A 16719-nucleotide genomic window follows, 5' to 3' on the forward strand; every position below is an offset into this window, starting at 1 on the left:
AAATGTGTCAGGAGATGTCCAAAACAGGGCCCATGATAAGGGATGCCCCAAGAGTTCCCTCATGTGGAGCTGTTATGTATCCACAGAGAGGAATCTGGCATCTCAAGGCACAAGGCACATCTCTACTTCATTCAGGGAGGTAGTAGTCTGGGAGTGCAGGATTTAGCATTCAAAATGTAAGATGGGCTTAAAGAGAAGGAAGTCACTCAAGGCTTTCAATGGAGGGAGCTGCAGGGGGTAAAGGTGGGGGCCAGGGGAGACCAGAAGGGAAGGAGGAAGGCCATCAGATGGGAGGGTAGAAAGCACACATTTTGAGAAGGGCATATGTTATCCAAAACTTATAGGAGGAAAACAGTAAGAATATTTAAGGGCCTTCCTGGTGGCACAAGGGGTTAAACACAGCACTATGAAGCTATCTGCAGCCTCGGCTGGCCAGGGAGCTACCCACATGGCTCAGCAGACCTCTCCTGTCTCGCCCACTGTTCCCAGCAGTGTATTTCAGCCTGCTTGTTCTGTTCCCCACCCCATCTCTGGTGAATTCTCTCACCCCCCCCCCACACCTCTGGCCTGTACCCCAATTCTTTCATGCATAAATAAATAAATCTTTACAAATACAGAACAAAACTTTCATTAAAAAAAATTCAAGTAAAAAAAATTCAAGTAATGAGGTTACCATTATAATGAGGTGTTAGGAACTGAGCTAGGCTATTTTTAATATTTAATAATGGGAATTAAAATACCCACTTTACAAATAATAGTACAGAGATTTGGGAATACTAAAGCAAAAAGTTGGTAAGTAATGAAGTCCAATTTTAAGTCTCATATGTCTGATACCGTAGTTCCAGTGGTTCTTGTCCTACATCATACTACTAATTCTAAGGCAGAGCAAGGAAAAGGGAATCTTTCAATTCCTCAGGGGTACTGTGGGACTCTTATCTTCCCTGAGCTTTCCTAAGGTGATAGTAAATGAAAGAAGGGCTTGGCTGCAGAGCAGTACCTCTGAGCAGTACAGCCACTAACTTCTAGGAAGAAGAAATGATTTAAGAGGGGCATGTGTTCAAACAGGCTTGCACCAGAAAAGAAAGCAATTAAGTAGATAGGATTCATGCCACAAATATTTACTGAGATCCTACTATGTGGGAGGCATGGTTTTAAAAGGACAAAGGAAAATAGTGAGTAAAACAAAGTTTCCACTTCACCTTATGTACAACTTAATGAGTCACGCCCTTTGTGATCATCCCTAGTATTAGAACAGTAGTTCTCTTGACCAGCCTCCCGGTGGAGGTATGATAAAAAAGAGAGAGTAAAAATTATTACCAGATCAGGTAACGAAATTCTGATTCAGTAGGTCTGAAATGAGGTTTAGGGACCTGTATTTTTTTTTATTTTTTGAAGTTCCACTAGTGTTTCTAAAGCTGTCTTGAAAGGATTCAAGAGAATAGTCAACCTATCGTTTTAATATATTTGTATAAATCAAGGTGTCTGCTTCTTTTACATGGACTTAACTTTATCACAGGACCAGGTATAAATTTAAAAGTCACCCTTTTGAAAGAAAAAAAAAAAGTCTTTTGTAAGTGGTACAATCTAAATAAGTAGATGCTCTCAAAAGCTAAGAAATTCTGAAGTGAAAAGGTTGGCCTCCCCTGGAAATGTGGAAATCTTAACCTTACATAGGATGCAAAAAAATACCACAAACCACATGTCATGATTAAAGCTATATCCTATTCTTGGGCAAAACACATATGAATGCATACACAGGTCAATCACAGTAATATTAACTATAGTTCAACACTAATCACATGGCACTGTAAACTAAATAATTATTTGAGACTTATTTCCTGGGTAGAAAAGTCTTAAGTGGAAAATTTAAGCAAAAAGACAGCATGAGGGAACACTCCCACACACGAGAAGGCAGAAAGAAGACTTTTGGAATCTTTTTAGCCAAACAACCACATTCTGAGGCAGACAGAACTGAAACATGAGCAATATAATGGAGTCTATGAACAAGAGGTGCTTTTGTTCACCTGTTCCGCCTGATTCATGTTTCTCTCTTTGCTTTGACAACCAGGAGGCTCAAAGCCAAATACATGGCTCACATCAAGCCACTCTACAGAATTCTTTTGTGTATAAACTTACTCATGTCTTCATATGCCTTTAAAAATAAAGTTATTTTTAAATACTTTATTTTTTATAGTTTTTAGGTTCACAGAAAGTTGAGCAGAAGGTAAAGAGAGTGACCATATATTCATATATTCATAACCCATGTCTACTACACGTAGCCTGCCCACCTATCAAAATCCTACATCCAAGCAAAATGCTTATTAGTTACTAGTGATGATCTTACACTGATACATCACCCTCATCTACAGTCCTTAGTTTACATTAGAGTCTAACTGTTGGTATTGCACATTCTATGGGGTTTGAAAGTGTATAATGACATGTATCTACCATTACAGTATCACACAGAGTAGCTTCACTGTCTTAAAAGTCCTCAGTGCTTCACCTATTTATCCCTCCCTCCTCCTAACCACTGACAGCCATGAGCCTTTTTATGTTTCCACAGTTTTGACTTTTTCTATCATATAGTTGAAATCATACAGTATCTGTCTTTTCAGATTGGCTTGTTTCACATAGGTATATGCATTTAAGGTCCTTCCATGTCTTTATATAGTTTGATAGCTCATTTCTTTTTAGTGTCAGTAATATTTCGTTGTCTGTATGTACCACTGTTTGTTAATCCATTCACTTACTGAAGGACAAACATCTTGTTGCTCCAAAGTTTTGGCAAGTGTGAATAAAGTTCTTATTCCGGTGTAGGCTTTTATCAAGGCAGAGAGCCTCAATTCATTTGGGTAAATGGACACTTTTGATTTTTATCTAATATATATAAATCACCTTAGATCCTTATTGAAATGAGCGAGAGTACATAAAATGAGTAGCACTTTCAGTGAAAAGGCAAAAAATGTGATGAGAAAATGAACACTGGAACAGCTTGAACTAAAACTGAGAAAAAATTTTTCTCTTTCATTGTGAAACACTCATTCCCAGAGGCCCATAGGAAAATTGATCGCACACTCACAACACAATAACAAGTTTTCTAAACAAGAGCAAAGTGCTTAAGGTGCCAAAATAATTTTTACTCTCTCATAAAATGCCACAAACGCCTGAAAACACTTCTGTATAAATTTCAATCCATTTCCTTTCACAACTATGAGAACAAGATAAAGAGCACGTTACACATTTAGGCATATATGCTATGAAATAACCACATGTATAAGGAAGATTTATACAACATTAATTTTATATGCTAATTTCAGCTCTTTTATTGATACTCCTTCACTTCTTATCTCTTTGCCCCTGAGAGCTTAATCAAATTTATTTCACCTGCCTCTATTGTATGTATTTATATGCCTTATGTCTTTTTTTTTTTTTTTTTGGTGGCAGGTAGAAAAACACTTTCAAAGAATGAATCAGATAAGTAGTCCAAACCTCATAAACTCTCTGAAGACAGCTTCTACAGTCACTTTCTCTATTCTTGTACAAAAACTCACCTGAGGAAAACCTATTTCTCCTTATTGTGAATTCTCTTATATGCCATGGGGATAAACTGTACCATTGCTAGTAATCTAACTTCAAACTTAGAAATTATAATATCATTTGATTAAAAAATCATTCTACATAGCAGACATTGCTCTTTGCCTTAAGAGTTATTTAAAGGCCTCTTAAACTCGGGATCCTTTGTTATAGTAGCTTATGTTTTGTTTAATAATTATAAGAATGATGTATGATAACCGCATAAATTTTGGAAAATACAAATAATAAGGAATAAAATCGAATGAACCTATATTTTACTTAGAGAAATTACTGTTAATCTTTCATTGTATCTTACATGCTAATATTTATCACATGCATAATATGAGGGAAATGTTGATGTGAACATCTTTTTTTTTTTTTTAGCTAAACATGGTTTTATCTAAATTTCCTCTACCCTTACACAGTCCAGTCTTCCTTACACAACCAAACATACAGAATCTTCCACTTTTTCCATGCAGAACACATGCTCACTACACAGTCCCTGTCTCTACTGGACAGGATCCAATAAGGAGAGAGTTTATTTACTGAGTGTTTACAATCAATTCTTATCTTGTCTCTTGCTTTACCTGTTCTTTCACAATTGTTCATATCTTACACTCACCTTGCTTATCAAAATGTTACACTTTTTTGCTTCACATACCTTCTATATATACACCTATACAAGAAGCTTCTGTTTTTAACCTCTATAGCATCAAATTATGTTGTCTCTAAATCTTACCTAAAATTTAAACTCATTTAAAGTGCATATGCCTTCCTTCCTAAATTAACTTCTATAAACTCACAAGATTAATCTACAAAATAAAAACATACCCTTTTGAACAGATCCTATATGTGGTACCCCAATTCTTGGTCTCTGAAAATTTTATTCAGGATGCAGAAGGTGGTATTAAATAAAAACAAATGCCTGAAACTAAACAGACATGTGCTCTTGTGACATAATGATTTTCACCATAGCACAGAGGTAATTCAATCTGGTTTTGTGAGGTAAAATTATTTTGAGATTTGAACTGGCCTTATATGTCTTAGTTTGGATCTCTTCCACATGCGTCTGCTTAGAATGAAAACAACAGAAGTAGGTGAACGTGAAGACACTTCCAGATCCTGGTTACTGAGATCAAATAGAATGTTACCTGGCACATGTGAACTAAAAATAAGGTACCGGCCGTGAAGTATTAATAAAAAATAGGCCATGCAATATTCGTTCCTTAATAAGAAAAAGATCAGAGAAGGTCTATTCAATCACTCCCAGCAGAGAAATCAACCACCATGAAATGACTTTCATATTGTAAGAGTAGTTCCTTTTAGGCTGTCCCTGTCCTGATAATTCACTCTGTGGCAAATGTCCAGCACATTACCTTGCAGGTCTGAATCGTTGGCCTTTGGACTGCTCCTGGCTCGGCGCTCTGCTTTCTTAACTCCTGGCCCACCTCCACTGCCACCTCCACCACCGCCGGCCCCACTGTGGCCCTTCCCGTAGCCATTGTACACGGTTGTGCAGTTGCTTTTGTAGATAGAAGAAGGAGGGCTGTTGAGGCGATTCTGACGGTCAATCTGGCGGTCTTTCAGTTTTTTGTGTGGAGGTTTGCTGTACTGATCTTCTCGGGTAATGTAGCTTGACATTCCATAGAGTGGTATAATTTCTGAAATGGATCATTATGACAAATGCAAGCTCAGTTTACACTGTCAATAGTAAATTACTAAATGGTCAAATGACCTAACTACTGAAGGAAAGAGTTTAGAATATTACTAAATATGGTATAAAAACATATTTAATATAATCTCATTCAGTTCTAAACAATCAAGGAATTAATCATTAAAGACCATACTGTACGTTCAGAAATGTTTCAAAAATTGTGAAGAGGTAACTGTCATCAAAGAGTTCATATTCTAGTTGAATTTAAAACTAAGTCTGATTATCCCTATTAAACTGTTTTTTAGTCGCAATATTTAAAAACAGTGGAATAAAGTACCCCCTTTACACATGTGCTTAGAATTGAGATATTTAAGAATATACCTATGCTTATAAACAGAATAGCATTTCTATTGAAAGTATATAGCAAACAGAATATAAGGCGTTATTTAAGACCCAAAATTTCAATCAATTAAGAAAATAATGAGATGAGGAAATCCCATTAAAAATAAAGCGTACAGAATCAGGTGAAACATTCAAGGGAAAACCTCAGGGATAAAAAATACAAGTCTTCTATGCACCTTGTGCCAAACATACTAAGCTGTGGTCTTTTTCTATCTTGGAGTAATCAGAAGGCAAGACACACTGACTAGCAGAGTGTCATTGGCTTGACTATGAAGATTTTTAAGCATACAAGAAAATAGGAGCCTTCAAAATAGTTGCATGATATTCAGGGCAAAGCATTATTTTAAATTTAAAATTTTAAATCAATAAAATTTTTTATTTTATTAAAAACATTACTTAACATACAGATTAGGTCCTTACGTGAAAAAAAGAAAGAAGAACACCCAATGAATAGAGTAACTATACAAATTACCGTTCAAGACTAAATACCTCTGAGAGTTAAAAGGGAGGACCTCTATTTCTCTGGACAGAATCCCAAACCAGAGCTGTCCTAGGAATGCATAGTCACCCTACAGAACTTAATAATTGATGTTTCTTTTGTTTAGTGATAAAGTTCCAGCTTTCATTTTCTTTCTATTCATTATACTTCAGATTTAATATATATTCACTAAGGGCACTGATATAATAATCTTTTAAAAATGTGGATAAGTTTTAAACTCTTATGGTTTGGGAAATTAAGTATTTAAATTGTTTTTAGGGATGCATATTAAGAACTAAAATAAGACAATACATATACAAAGGGCTTTTTACTTATAAAGCAAAGGGATTTTTAAAACTTCCTTCTTTAAGTTGCAGTCAGTGTAGACACTTTTATCTTCTAGCTTGTGTTATTTTAATAGAATTAAACCAAAATACACTATGAAATGAAAACACACATTTTTTTAAATTCTAATGATGATTTGAATCATACTGCTGTTTTGTCTAAAATTGCAAAGGACACCATTTACAAAACAGTAACTCTGTGGCATCTAACTAACAACAGACTGCTAAAATTAGGCAGGCCAGACACTTTTTATCAAGTAGCCAATGTTTTTTCCAATGTCATTAAGCTCAGAGTTGACCTGAAACTGATAAACACTCAAATATTTACTGTATCATTTCAAATCACTGAACACTTAAAGAAGGAAAAAAAAAAAAAACAAAACCCTACACTTAATTAACTGATTTTTTCTTTTTTCAGTTTTTTTATACAAATGCTTTCAAAGCAGATGCCTACTACCTGGCGTTTGGGGCTGTCCTATCACAAGGCAAGAAGGTTAATAGGAAGTGATTGATTTTATCATCTAGCCATACACTAGTATAGGACATGATTCCTTTGAATGATGCTAAAATTCTAACTATACAAAAACAAAATCTACCCCTAAATTTGCAAAAGGATATTTCATTAAAAGTTTTTTTTTTATTTGGGCCTCCCCGGTGGCACAGCGGTTGAGCACTGGACTGCAAAGCTGCCTGCAGCCTCTGCAGCGCCAGTTCGATCCCCGGCCACCGGAGGAGGGTTCCACATGGGGCGCAGACCTCTCCTGCCACCCGCTGCTCCCCTCAGCAGTGTACTTCGGTCCTTCTGCCTGCTCTGCTCCCCGCTCTGGTGAATTTGCTTACCCTCCCGCGCTTCTCACTGTACCCAGTGTTTGTATAAACAAATAAATCTTTTAAAAAAAAGTTTTTTTAATTAATAAGAAAAAGTTATAATGTAAGATAAACATACAGAGGAAAATACATGTATAAATGATAAGAGAAAATGAGGTGTTAATTTGCTCTGAGATGCTATGGTGTAAAGGAATTTCTCATACATTTTATCTGACTATAATAAATGTTTGAAGCAACAAAATGCTTCAGTGCACAGTCAGAGTCAGAAAAAAATCATTTTGCCAAAGTCCTAGAGGTTAAAGTCTAATTTTTACCCTCCTTTATCTGGCTTCATAGTATCTATCTTGATAGAGAAGGGCTTTAGACAAAACCAACACCAAGGCCAAAGCTAAAAAGACATAATGTCACTATCTTAGACTCTTTTTCATTTCAAAGTATTTGCCTCCTAGTCAGTGAAACTGCAGCTTTATTAATAGCTATTCTTAAATTAAAAACAGGGTTCCTGAATACCGAGATGACAGTGAGGGGATTCCAAGATTGCAACACAGAGCATTCAGAAAACCCAAAGGTTATTGAGCCCTCACATTCTCCTATCATTGTAATGGGGCAGAAAACACCTTTTCATCCCCCTTCAATGGCTAGACCATATGGATAGCTAGGAAATATGTGCTTCTGTTCTGCCCCAGGTCACTCTCACATAAAACTACATGAACAGGACATAGGAACATTCGATGAACCACTGCTTTTCTGATAAGAAGTGTTTATCCCCCTCCTTACTCTGTGTAGGGGGGAAGAGAAAGAGAGGGGATTTCAGAAAATGGACAGAAAAAAAGAGGCAAAACCTACAAAGTAATATTTGCAACCTAGATAAAGGAAGGGAAGACTTTTCCATCGACTTGATACAGCAGGTAGATTCCCTTAGACCATGTTTTCTATAGAAGAAACAAAGGGCTCTCTGATCCCATAAGGTACTTAAGCATGTAGCCCATTTCAACAGTTTTTCAATAATCTACTCACCTTGCTCGCCATATATTGTAGGGGGAAGATGATGCTGAGGAAAAAACTGAGGCGGCATCTCTCCAGGTCCAGTAACAGGTGGGTAGTAAGCCGTGTGTGAGTTAATAAAATGCGGGTGGTGAGTCAGGTAGTGGGGTAAGTGATGGGTTGGAGACATGGCTGAGGGGTAGCTTGGGGGGTAGCACTCAGGAGACTGGGGTGTGACTACCACCCGGCGGACACCAGTGTTGTCTTCAATCACCTAAGAAAATAAGCAAACAGAAAGTGTAGTATGTATTATTAGCAAACACTCTGTGAATAATACAAAGTATTAATGACTTCTTCATTTTAATTTTCTCTTTTCCATAGAGGAAACAAAAATGAATGCATTTTGACTTCTGGTTATCTAATTCAACCAGTTAAATGAGTTTTAGAAATAGTAAGTTAACTATTAAAATAATTGAAAATAAACCTTTCATGAACCATATGATTCTAACCAAAACTTTTTAGAATTTAATAGCTTGATAATCTCCTTTGTCTCATGAAATTTGCAGGTGAAGTCTTCTTCCAAGACAAAACATGTGTGCTGAAGCTCAATTTTAGGAATGACTTTGAGTATATCCTTTCAGTGATTTTCCAGAAAGTCTTTCTAAGCCACACAAGAGTTTTTCCAGGATTGAGCTTCCAGATATGCCTGATGACACCAGGCACTGTTCCTGCATTCACACACACAGTTCCATCATCTTAAGGACTTTAGGAGGCACAGAGAATACCAACTGCAGAAGCCTTAAGAGTACAAAAGGCCATTTAACTTGAGACCTCAGAATTTGGATGAAATTAGAGGATTTTAACAAATGAATATTTTGAGCAATTCCATAGCAAGATAGACACCTTGGCCCGAAGATGTCTTGATGACATTATGAGTGTTGTAAAGGGACATACTATAAGCCAATCACCATTCTGTCCATACTTCCTTCATAGGGTTTTAACTTACCCAAGGAAGGTAAGTAAGGTAGTTCCATGCCAATATTTACTGCCTCTGTGGTCAACTTCATGCTTCCTATTCTAAGAGCAAACAGTTCTACTTAGACACAAAACAAGAAATAATACAATAGATACCATAGTCAAAAGGTTAAAACTGCGGGTACAAAGAACAAAAGCATGGAATGGCAGAATCAGGGAAGGCTTCACGAATCTCAAGAACTGGTAGGGCTGGTACAGTGGAAAGAATGGTCCCAAGGTCAGAGACCTGGAAGGATGAGCTCAAAGAGGGCAGAAGGTTGACTGTAGAAGTCAGACACAGATGCCAAAGAGACCAGCTGATCTATCCAATATTTAAGACAATAAGGCACAAACACCAATAGGAAGTTTAATTAAAAAAGAAAAAAAAAAAACACTGAAAATTAAACTTGGTATATTGAAATGGATTTCACACTACACCCCAGGAGGTTGATTACAGGCAAAATAAAATGACTTAATCATGTTTTAAAAACTCTAAATATTTATGTATGTATACATTGGTATCAATATATAATATATACAAAACTTCATTTAAAAAAATACTGGTTAGTACAAAATGACAAGTTTATCAGTTTAGCCTATATTTTATAGGACAGGTTTAATTTGAATTAATCTTCAAGAAAACAAAAATCTGTTTATTAATAAACCAATGCATAATAGTTTCAGAATAAGCTATGTGCATAGCTCATTAACAAAGTAATAGTAACTCTTTATTAAGGTTCTGAGTCAAACTGCCTACTAAAAAGCAGGACATAACTTTTTATTGATTCTTTGAGGGATATAAACAGGGCATATACATATAATGACAATTTTTTTAATGTTTTATCATATAATTTCTGAATTATCAAAACACTTTTTAAAAAAGCGATATAAAAAGCACTAACAAAGAATTCTAGTCACAAAAAAGAAAAACATACAGAGCTAAAACATTAGCTTTTTACTTCTATATTTTAAAACAATAAGTATTTCTCCATAATTTAAAAAGTTGATAGGTTTGAAATATAAACTATCCTTCAGAAAATAATAGATTTCCAGTAAGAAAACTAAGCAGCTTCTTGAAACCATAAATTCTCTACATATATAAAAACTGTTTGACAACTTCATTTTTAATTATCTTAAATTATTCTATGGCATTTGTGAAAAACATCTATTTTTCTGTACACTTGCTCCCTAACCTACCAATCAAGGCCCATATTGGCATTAAAAATATTTTTAAGACATGAAATATTAATCTGAAATAATCAGAAGCAAAAATCAGTAATCCATGCTGAATATTGTTCTCCTATAACACAAACTACAATGTATTTATCAAATTCAGTTTTCATCTATATCTAAGGAAATTATACCTATGTTCCCCCAAATATAAGAAAATTTTAGGAACAATATCATACAAAACAATAAGCAACTCACAAAATGGTGGCAATAACATTCTTTGCTTTAAAAATATGGCTCAAGAGGAGCCTCACTGGTGACCAGGGGTTAAGTCTCAGCACTGTCACTGTGATGGCCCACCATGGTGGCCTGAGTTCAATCCCTAGCCATGGAGCTAACCTACATATGGTGCAGCAGACCTCACCGGTCTCGCCCGTTGCTCCCCTAAGTGTATTTCAGTAAATCTGCCTGTTCTGCTCCCCACTCTGTCTCTGGTGAATTTTCTCACTCCCATACCTGTGGCCTACACCCCAGTTTTTCTATGCAAAAATAAATAAAATCTTTTTTAAAATAACAGAAAAATATAGACATCAGAAAGAGTTCAGTCCAAAAATCCTGAGGCAATAGAAAGTGTCTTCAATCTTCACAAACAACCATGGAAAAGACAGATTCATTTCCAACTGAGGTAAATGAAATTCTGAAAGTCCAGAGGCACACAAATTGCATTCAACAGTTATTTCCTGACACATACTATGTGCTCAGCACTGGATACTCAAAAGGTTAGAAAAAGAGGACTAAACAGTAAGATTTATCTACATAGCCTAAGAATAAGAAGAGAAAAATTAGAGTAAGTTCTCGTTAATGCTGTTAAAAAAATCGGGACAATGTATTGTTTCGTTTTGTTTGCAGAAATCAGGGTGAAATATTCACCTAGATTTCTTTTAGCTCTGTGACTCAAACAGTAACTCCAGTATGTTCTCCATAAAGCACAGACCTTTAAAAAAGATCACTGTGTTTGGGGCTCTGGCTGCCATTGTCATGGGCTAAACTGTATCCCAGCTCCCAAATTCATATATTTAAAGTCCGAACCAGAGGTGTGTGACTGTATTTGGACATGGGGCCTTTAAAGAGATAATTAAGGTAAAATGAGGCCATAGGGGCCCCAAATCATTAGGGTCTTATGAGAAGAGTTTAGGACAGAGGTGTGAGAGAGAAGGCCATGTAAAGAAGGCCATCTACAAGCTGAGGAGAGGCCTCAGAAAAAAACTGACTTTGTCATCCCCTCAGTCTTAGATTTGCAACCCTCAGAATTGTGTGGAAATAATGTCTTGTTAAAGCCAGTCCAGTGCGTTGTTACAGTAGGTAGCCTAAGAAAATGAATGCATGCCTATCAGAATCTCCCAAGTTTTCTCTACCTCAAGTTCTACCAGCATTGTGCAGATTAAAAAAAAAAAAAAAATCCACTTTAAAAATTCATGCATTTTCTTTCTTACTCAGGCTAAGGAATAGTCAGTCTGATGACCAATAGCTAGTTTGATTCTTTATCATGCTTCTTTATTTCCTTCAATAACCATTTACTGAGAATCTTCTATGTGCCTTGTGTTCTTACTATCCTATGAGTAGACATAAAGATGGGAGACTGGAAAACGAAGCACAAAAGGTTAAAGAGGGAAAATGTTTGTCTTCAGGAGTGTCTTGAGAAGTAGGACTAAGAGAACTATTAAAACAATATGAAATAACCTAGAGGCAACAGGGAGAGGAAGAATTAATGGGAGGCAAGAGGAGGGAAGAGAAAGAAACTCACAGCCAGTGCAGGTGCCCCAGCTGCTTGCCCTGGGCTAGCTCACTCAACTCCTTAGCTACTGGAGAATTAGGAATTAACATCCCTGCTGTACCAAAGAAAACCAAAGCACAGCAAGATCATGATGTACAACTGGTTCAGATGCAGAACCAGGTTTTCATTCTGCTCTGTTACACCTTAGAGTTCATGATGTGCAAAGTAGTCAAGTTAGGTGTGCTGAGAAATAAATCTACAATGAACAATGACAAACTATTAAGAGATGTGAAAGAATTCAAGATACAACCAATATTTACTGAATACTTGTTGCTCTGCTTCAATACTCTGTAATTGAAATAAGGCAACAAACACATGTTAATGTCCCGGAACAGTCACTGATATATAATAGAAAAATCTTACCTAGCAATGACTACTATTAATATTCCCAAGTCATTATATCCTCCCAACAATGCTGCCCTCATTTTAAAGATAAGAGTAATAAACCTCAGGTCAAGGAGCTACATGGGGCACTTGAGTCCAAAAATGAATTTCTAAAAAAGACTTAACATTATGTCTTTTCACTAACAGAAGAAGTAGTTCCCTTTACTTAGTTGAAGGGATCCACAGAAATTTCAATAAACTCAATTCTTAAAACTCTTCTGCTACTAGACTGCAATGCAAGCGTAAAAATCAAAAGAGCTTATAAGGTAAGAGGCAAAATTGTGAAAGGCTGCCCGTGATGGCCAGAGACAATCCAGAAAGCAGACAGAGGAGACTACAGGTGCATGCCCAGGAACCTGTATGCAAGTGGGCAGTGTGGAAGACCTGGCAGCCAGCTAGCTGCGGTGGCAAGGACAACCAAATGAGCTGCCTGCACACAAAGAACTAGGACCAAATGACTCTGTGAACACTGGGCTTAGGCTCAATACCCAACTATTGCCAACATATTTGAAGTTAATACATTCAAGGTTACTGAAGGGGATCACAATTCAAAGGTATTATATGGCATTTGTCTTTAGGGCTTCTGTGATTGAGTCTTTGAGATAGGCTCATTCCTGAAGTGCCCAACATAGAGATACCCCCCATAAATAGCAATCTCTCATCTGCTGACATTACAGGTAACAATACTTGTACACACCTGAAAACAAGCAAGTGATGCACACTTTTAAAAATCTTTAATCTGGAAAAATGGAGTGCAACTAGGGCACATATAAATGAAATCAACATTTAGTACTTTACTAAACATACTGGGTTTTTTCCAGGTGACCAACAATTCCTAACAAAAAACACCATGAATTGGAGAGGATAGTGGAAAAACAGTATAGTAAGTCCTCAATGTTGTTGACAGGTTCCTGGAAACTGCAACTTTAAGAGCAACTCCATGAAACAGGTGATCTCAAAATGGCATTTTGTTCAGCATCTGCTGGTTTTTTTTGCAAGGACACTTTACTGCACATTACTTGAAGACCCACTGTATACATTTGTGGAATATATTTGATCCAACTACTTCAGGGAAGTTTGTACTGCTACTGCGTGTCCCCAAAACAATGGAATGAGGTAAAGTATGTATTTCTGCCATAACAAAAAGAAACTTCTTTTGACTATTCCAATTTTTTTAAGTTACATCAATTAATCTGGAAAAAAGGAGGTAGTTTCCCAGATGATAAAACATTAACTTGAATGTTTCACTTTTTCTTTAGGTCTACATGAAGTTTTTCCTACAGCATCTGAAAAAAGCTTCAAGCTTACTACAGAAGATGGAAAAGAAAACTCAAGAAATCTGCTTAAGAAATTTGCATATATCTATTCATAAATAACGAGGTTAAAAGAACTGAGAAGTCAGTACACAATGGTATTCAACGAAGGGAAAATTTTATTTTTGACGTTATCTCAGTATGTACTATAGGAAGACAAACACTGCCAGACTCTCATGGAATTGTTCTACCAGTCTTCATAATAATAGAATGCCCACTGTGGGCTATGTACCTCACACATTTCCCTTCATTCTTACGGCTACATCACATAGGCACTTGCATATGTGGTGAAAGAATTTGCAGAAGTTACACAGGAAGGGGCTCTGGTGAAAAATGAAGGCAGGTCACTCTAAGTAATGTCCATATTCTTTCCAACTGCAGTATTTTTCCTGTTTTCCTATGGTTTCAACTCCATTCACATTCACAAACGTTTTTTACAACATGGAATAAGTGGGATAAGACTAAACTACCTCTTACCTAAAATCACTTTCTCATGTTTAAAAAATAACTTAGCCTTTATTTTCTCACTAGTTGAAAAGATCAGATTAGTTTCTCCTCAAATATCTACCAGTCACCCACCCAAAAGTAAAGCACAAAACGCACATTATAAACATAAAAGCCAACTATATCAAAGACCACTGAGTAGAAATGACAAGATGCCAGTATTCTACAACTTTAAGAGCAACACTAAGCCCACGCTATCATAAGGTCCAAGGGTTCAGTCCTTTTCAACATTAGAAAACATAGATTGTGCTATTGCATTTCAGAGCAAATCACCTATATCTCTCAACTCTAGCTATGTGTTTTACTATAAGATTATCTGCTCATCACTGACATTTGTATTTTGTCAAGTTTATTTGATTAATGTTACCAATTTATCTTTAAAGCACTTTCAGCTACTAAATAATGTAATGAATCTGGCTATCATCAAGATTTTCTCCACTGACTCAGTTTGGAGTCACTAATGTAATGTCTTTAACCATTCACTTGTCTGCCTCTTCAATTTTCTTACAATAATGGACCCCATATCTCAATGTGAGTAGCTGATGTTTCGTACTGGAGATGCCTGAGTAGGCACAGCAAAAGCCCATACCCGTGCTGCCTAAAAGTAATACAACTTAAAAGCAAACACATCCATCAAGGCAGGCTCTGTTGCTGACTTCAAGAACACGTCATAGTGGAAAATAGGTCAGCAAAATCACAAATGCCTGGGTTGCAATTCTGGTCCTATTCAGGACCTCAGCTTGCTCAGATGCAAAGTTAGGATGATGAAAATGAGAGATGTAAATAAAGCATTCAGCACAGTGCACACCATACACAGAAGTTCACAGATGATCACCACAGCCACCAGGATGGGCTGGTCATTTCTCCTAGCTGTTCCATTGTTGCCTGATAATAATAGGACAAGTCACTTTTTCCTCCCCCTGCTTTCTAAATAGCTTTATTGAGATATAGTTTGCAGGATATAAAATACCTCCTTTTAAATCTTTGATTCAGTGATTTTAATTTTATTCACAGAATGAGTGTCCATCACCACTATTTAATTCCTGGACATTTTCATTACCCATAAAGAAATACCATACCAGGAGTGGCCACTCCCCTGTTCCTGGCAACAACTAATTATTTTCCATTTCTATGTATCTGCCTATTCTGGAAACTTCATACAAATGGAATGATTATGTGGTTTGATTTCTGACTTCTTTCAACTAATGGTATTTTTAAGGTTCATCCATGTTTTCGCATACATCATTACTTCATTTCTTCTTATGGCTGAATAACAGTACCTTGTATGGACTGTTATATACTACATTATGTTTATCTATTCACAAGCAGTTTCCAGTTTGTGTTGTATGTATGCCCTTTGGGGCCATTATGAATAATGCTGCTATGAACATTCATGTACAAGATTTTGTGTGGACATTGTTTTCTTTCCTCTTGGGCACATAACTAAGAGTGGAATTACTGAGTCACATGGCTATTCTATTTTTAGCTTTATGAGGAAATGTGAGACTGTTTTCCAAAGCAGCTGTAGCACTTACATGACCAAATGCAGTATGTGAGGGTATCAACTTTTCTACCTCTTTATTAACACTTCTTATCTACATGCCTGCCTATAATCATCTTTAAGTATGGATGTGAAATACATTGTGTGGTGTTTTTCATTGGAATTTCGCTCATGATTACTAATGTCCAGTACCTTTAAATATGTTAACTGGCTGCCTATGTATCTTCTTTGGATATATCTCTATTCTGATCCTTTGCTTATTTTAATTTGGGCTATCTTTTATTTTTGAATTGTAAGATTTCTGTATGTATTCTAGATAGATTCAAGTCCCTTTCAAGAAATATGATTGGCTACATATTTTCTCCCATTCAATGAGTTCTCTTTTCATTTTATGGATGGAGCACTTTAAAAGCATAAAAAGTTTTAATCTGGATGATGTCATATTTATCAATTTTTTTCCTATAGTTTGCTTGTACTTATGGTGCCACATCTATGGATCCCTGGCCTAATTCATTATAAGAGTGTGCTCCCAGAATTTTATAGCTTTTAGATCTTACACTTAAACTGAGGATCCATTTTGAGTTAAATCTTAAATATGATGTGAGGTGGAGGTTCTACCTCATTCTTCTGCATTTGGATATCTGGTTGTCCCAGCACTATTTGCTGGAGACTATTCTTACGGCAATGAACTGTCCTGTTATACCCATTCTTGAATCCATATCCACATTTCACTTCA

The 16719-nt window shown here is 36.3% G+C and overlaps 1 protein-coding gene across 1 annotated transcript in view; it reads right to left on the reverse strand.

The window, feature by feature from the left end:
• The window catches only part of FNDC3B (fibronectin type III domain containing 3B), a gene marked incomplete at its 5' end in the record, with an annotated part of 243117 nt that overhangs the window by 121047 nt on the left and 105351 nt on the right, over window positions 1–16719 (reverse strand). Inside the window, 2 exons of the mRNA XM_084232401.1 lie at window positions 4950–5234; window positions 8297–8537. Coding sequence (XP_084088527.1) covers window positions 4950–5234; window positions 8297–8537 — 526 coding nt within the window. The remainder of the gene's footprint in view (window positions 1–4949; window positions 5235–8296; window positions 8538–16719) is intronic.

Source organism: Talpa europaea (genome assembly GCF_964194135.1).
Source record: "Talpa europaea genome assembly, chromosome: 4".
In the NCBI taxonomy this organism is placed as follows: Eukaryota; Metazoa; Chordata; class Mammalia; order Eulipotyphla; family Talpidae; genus Talpa; species Talpa europaea.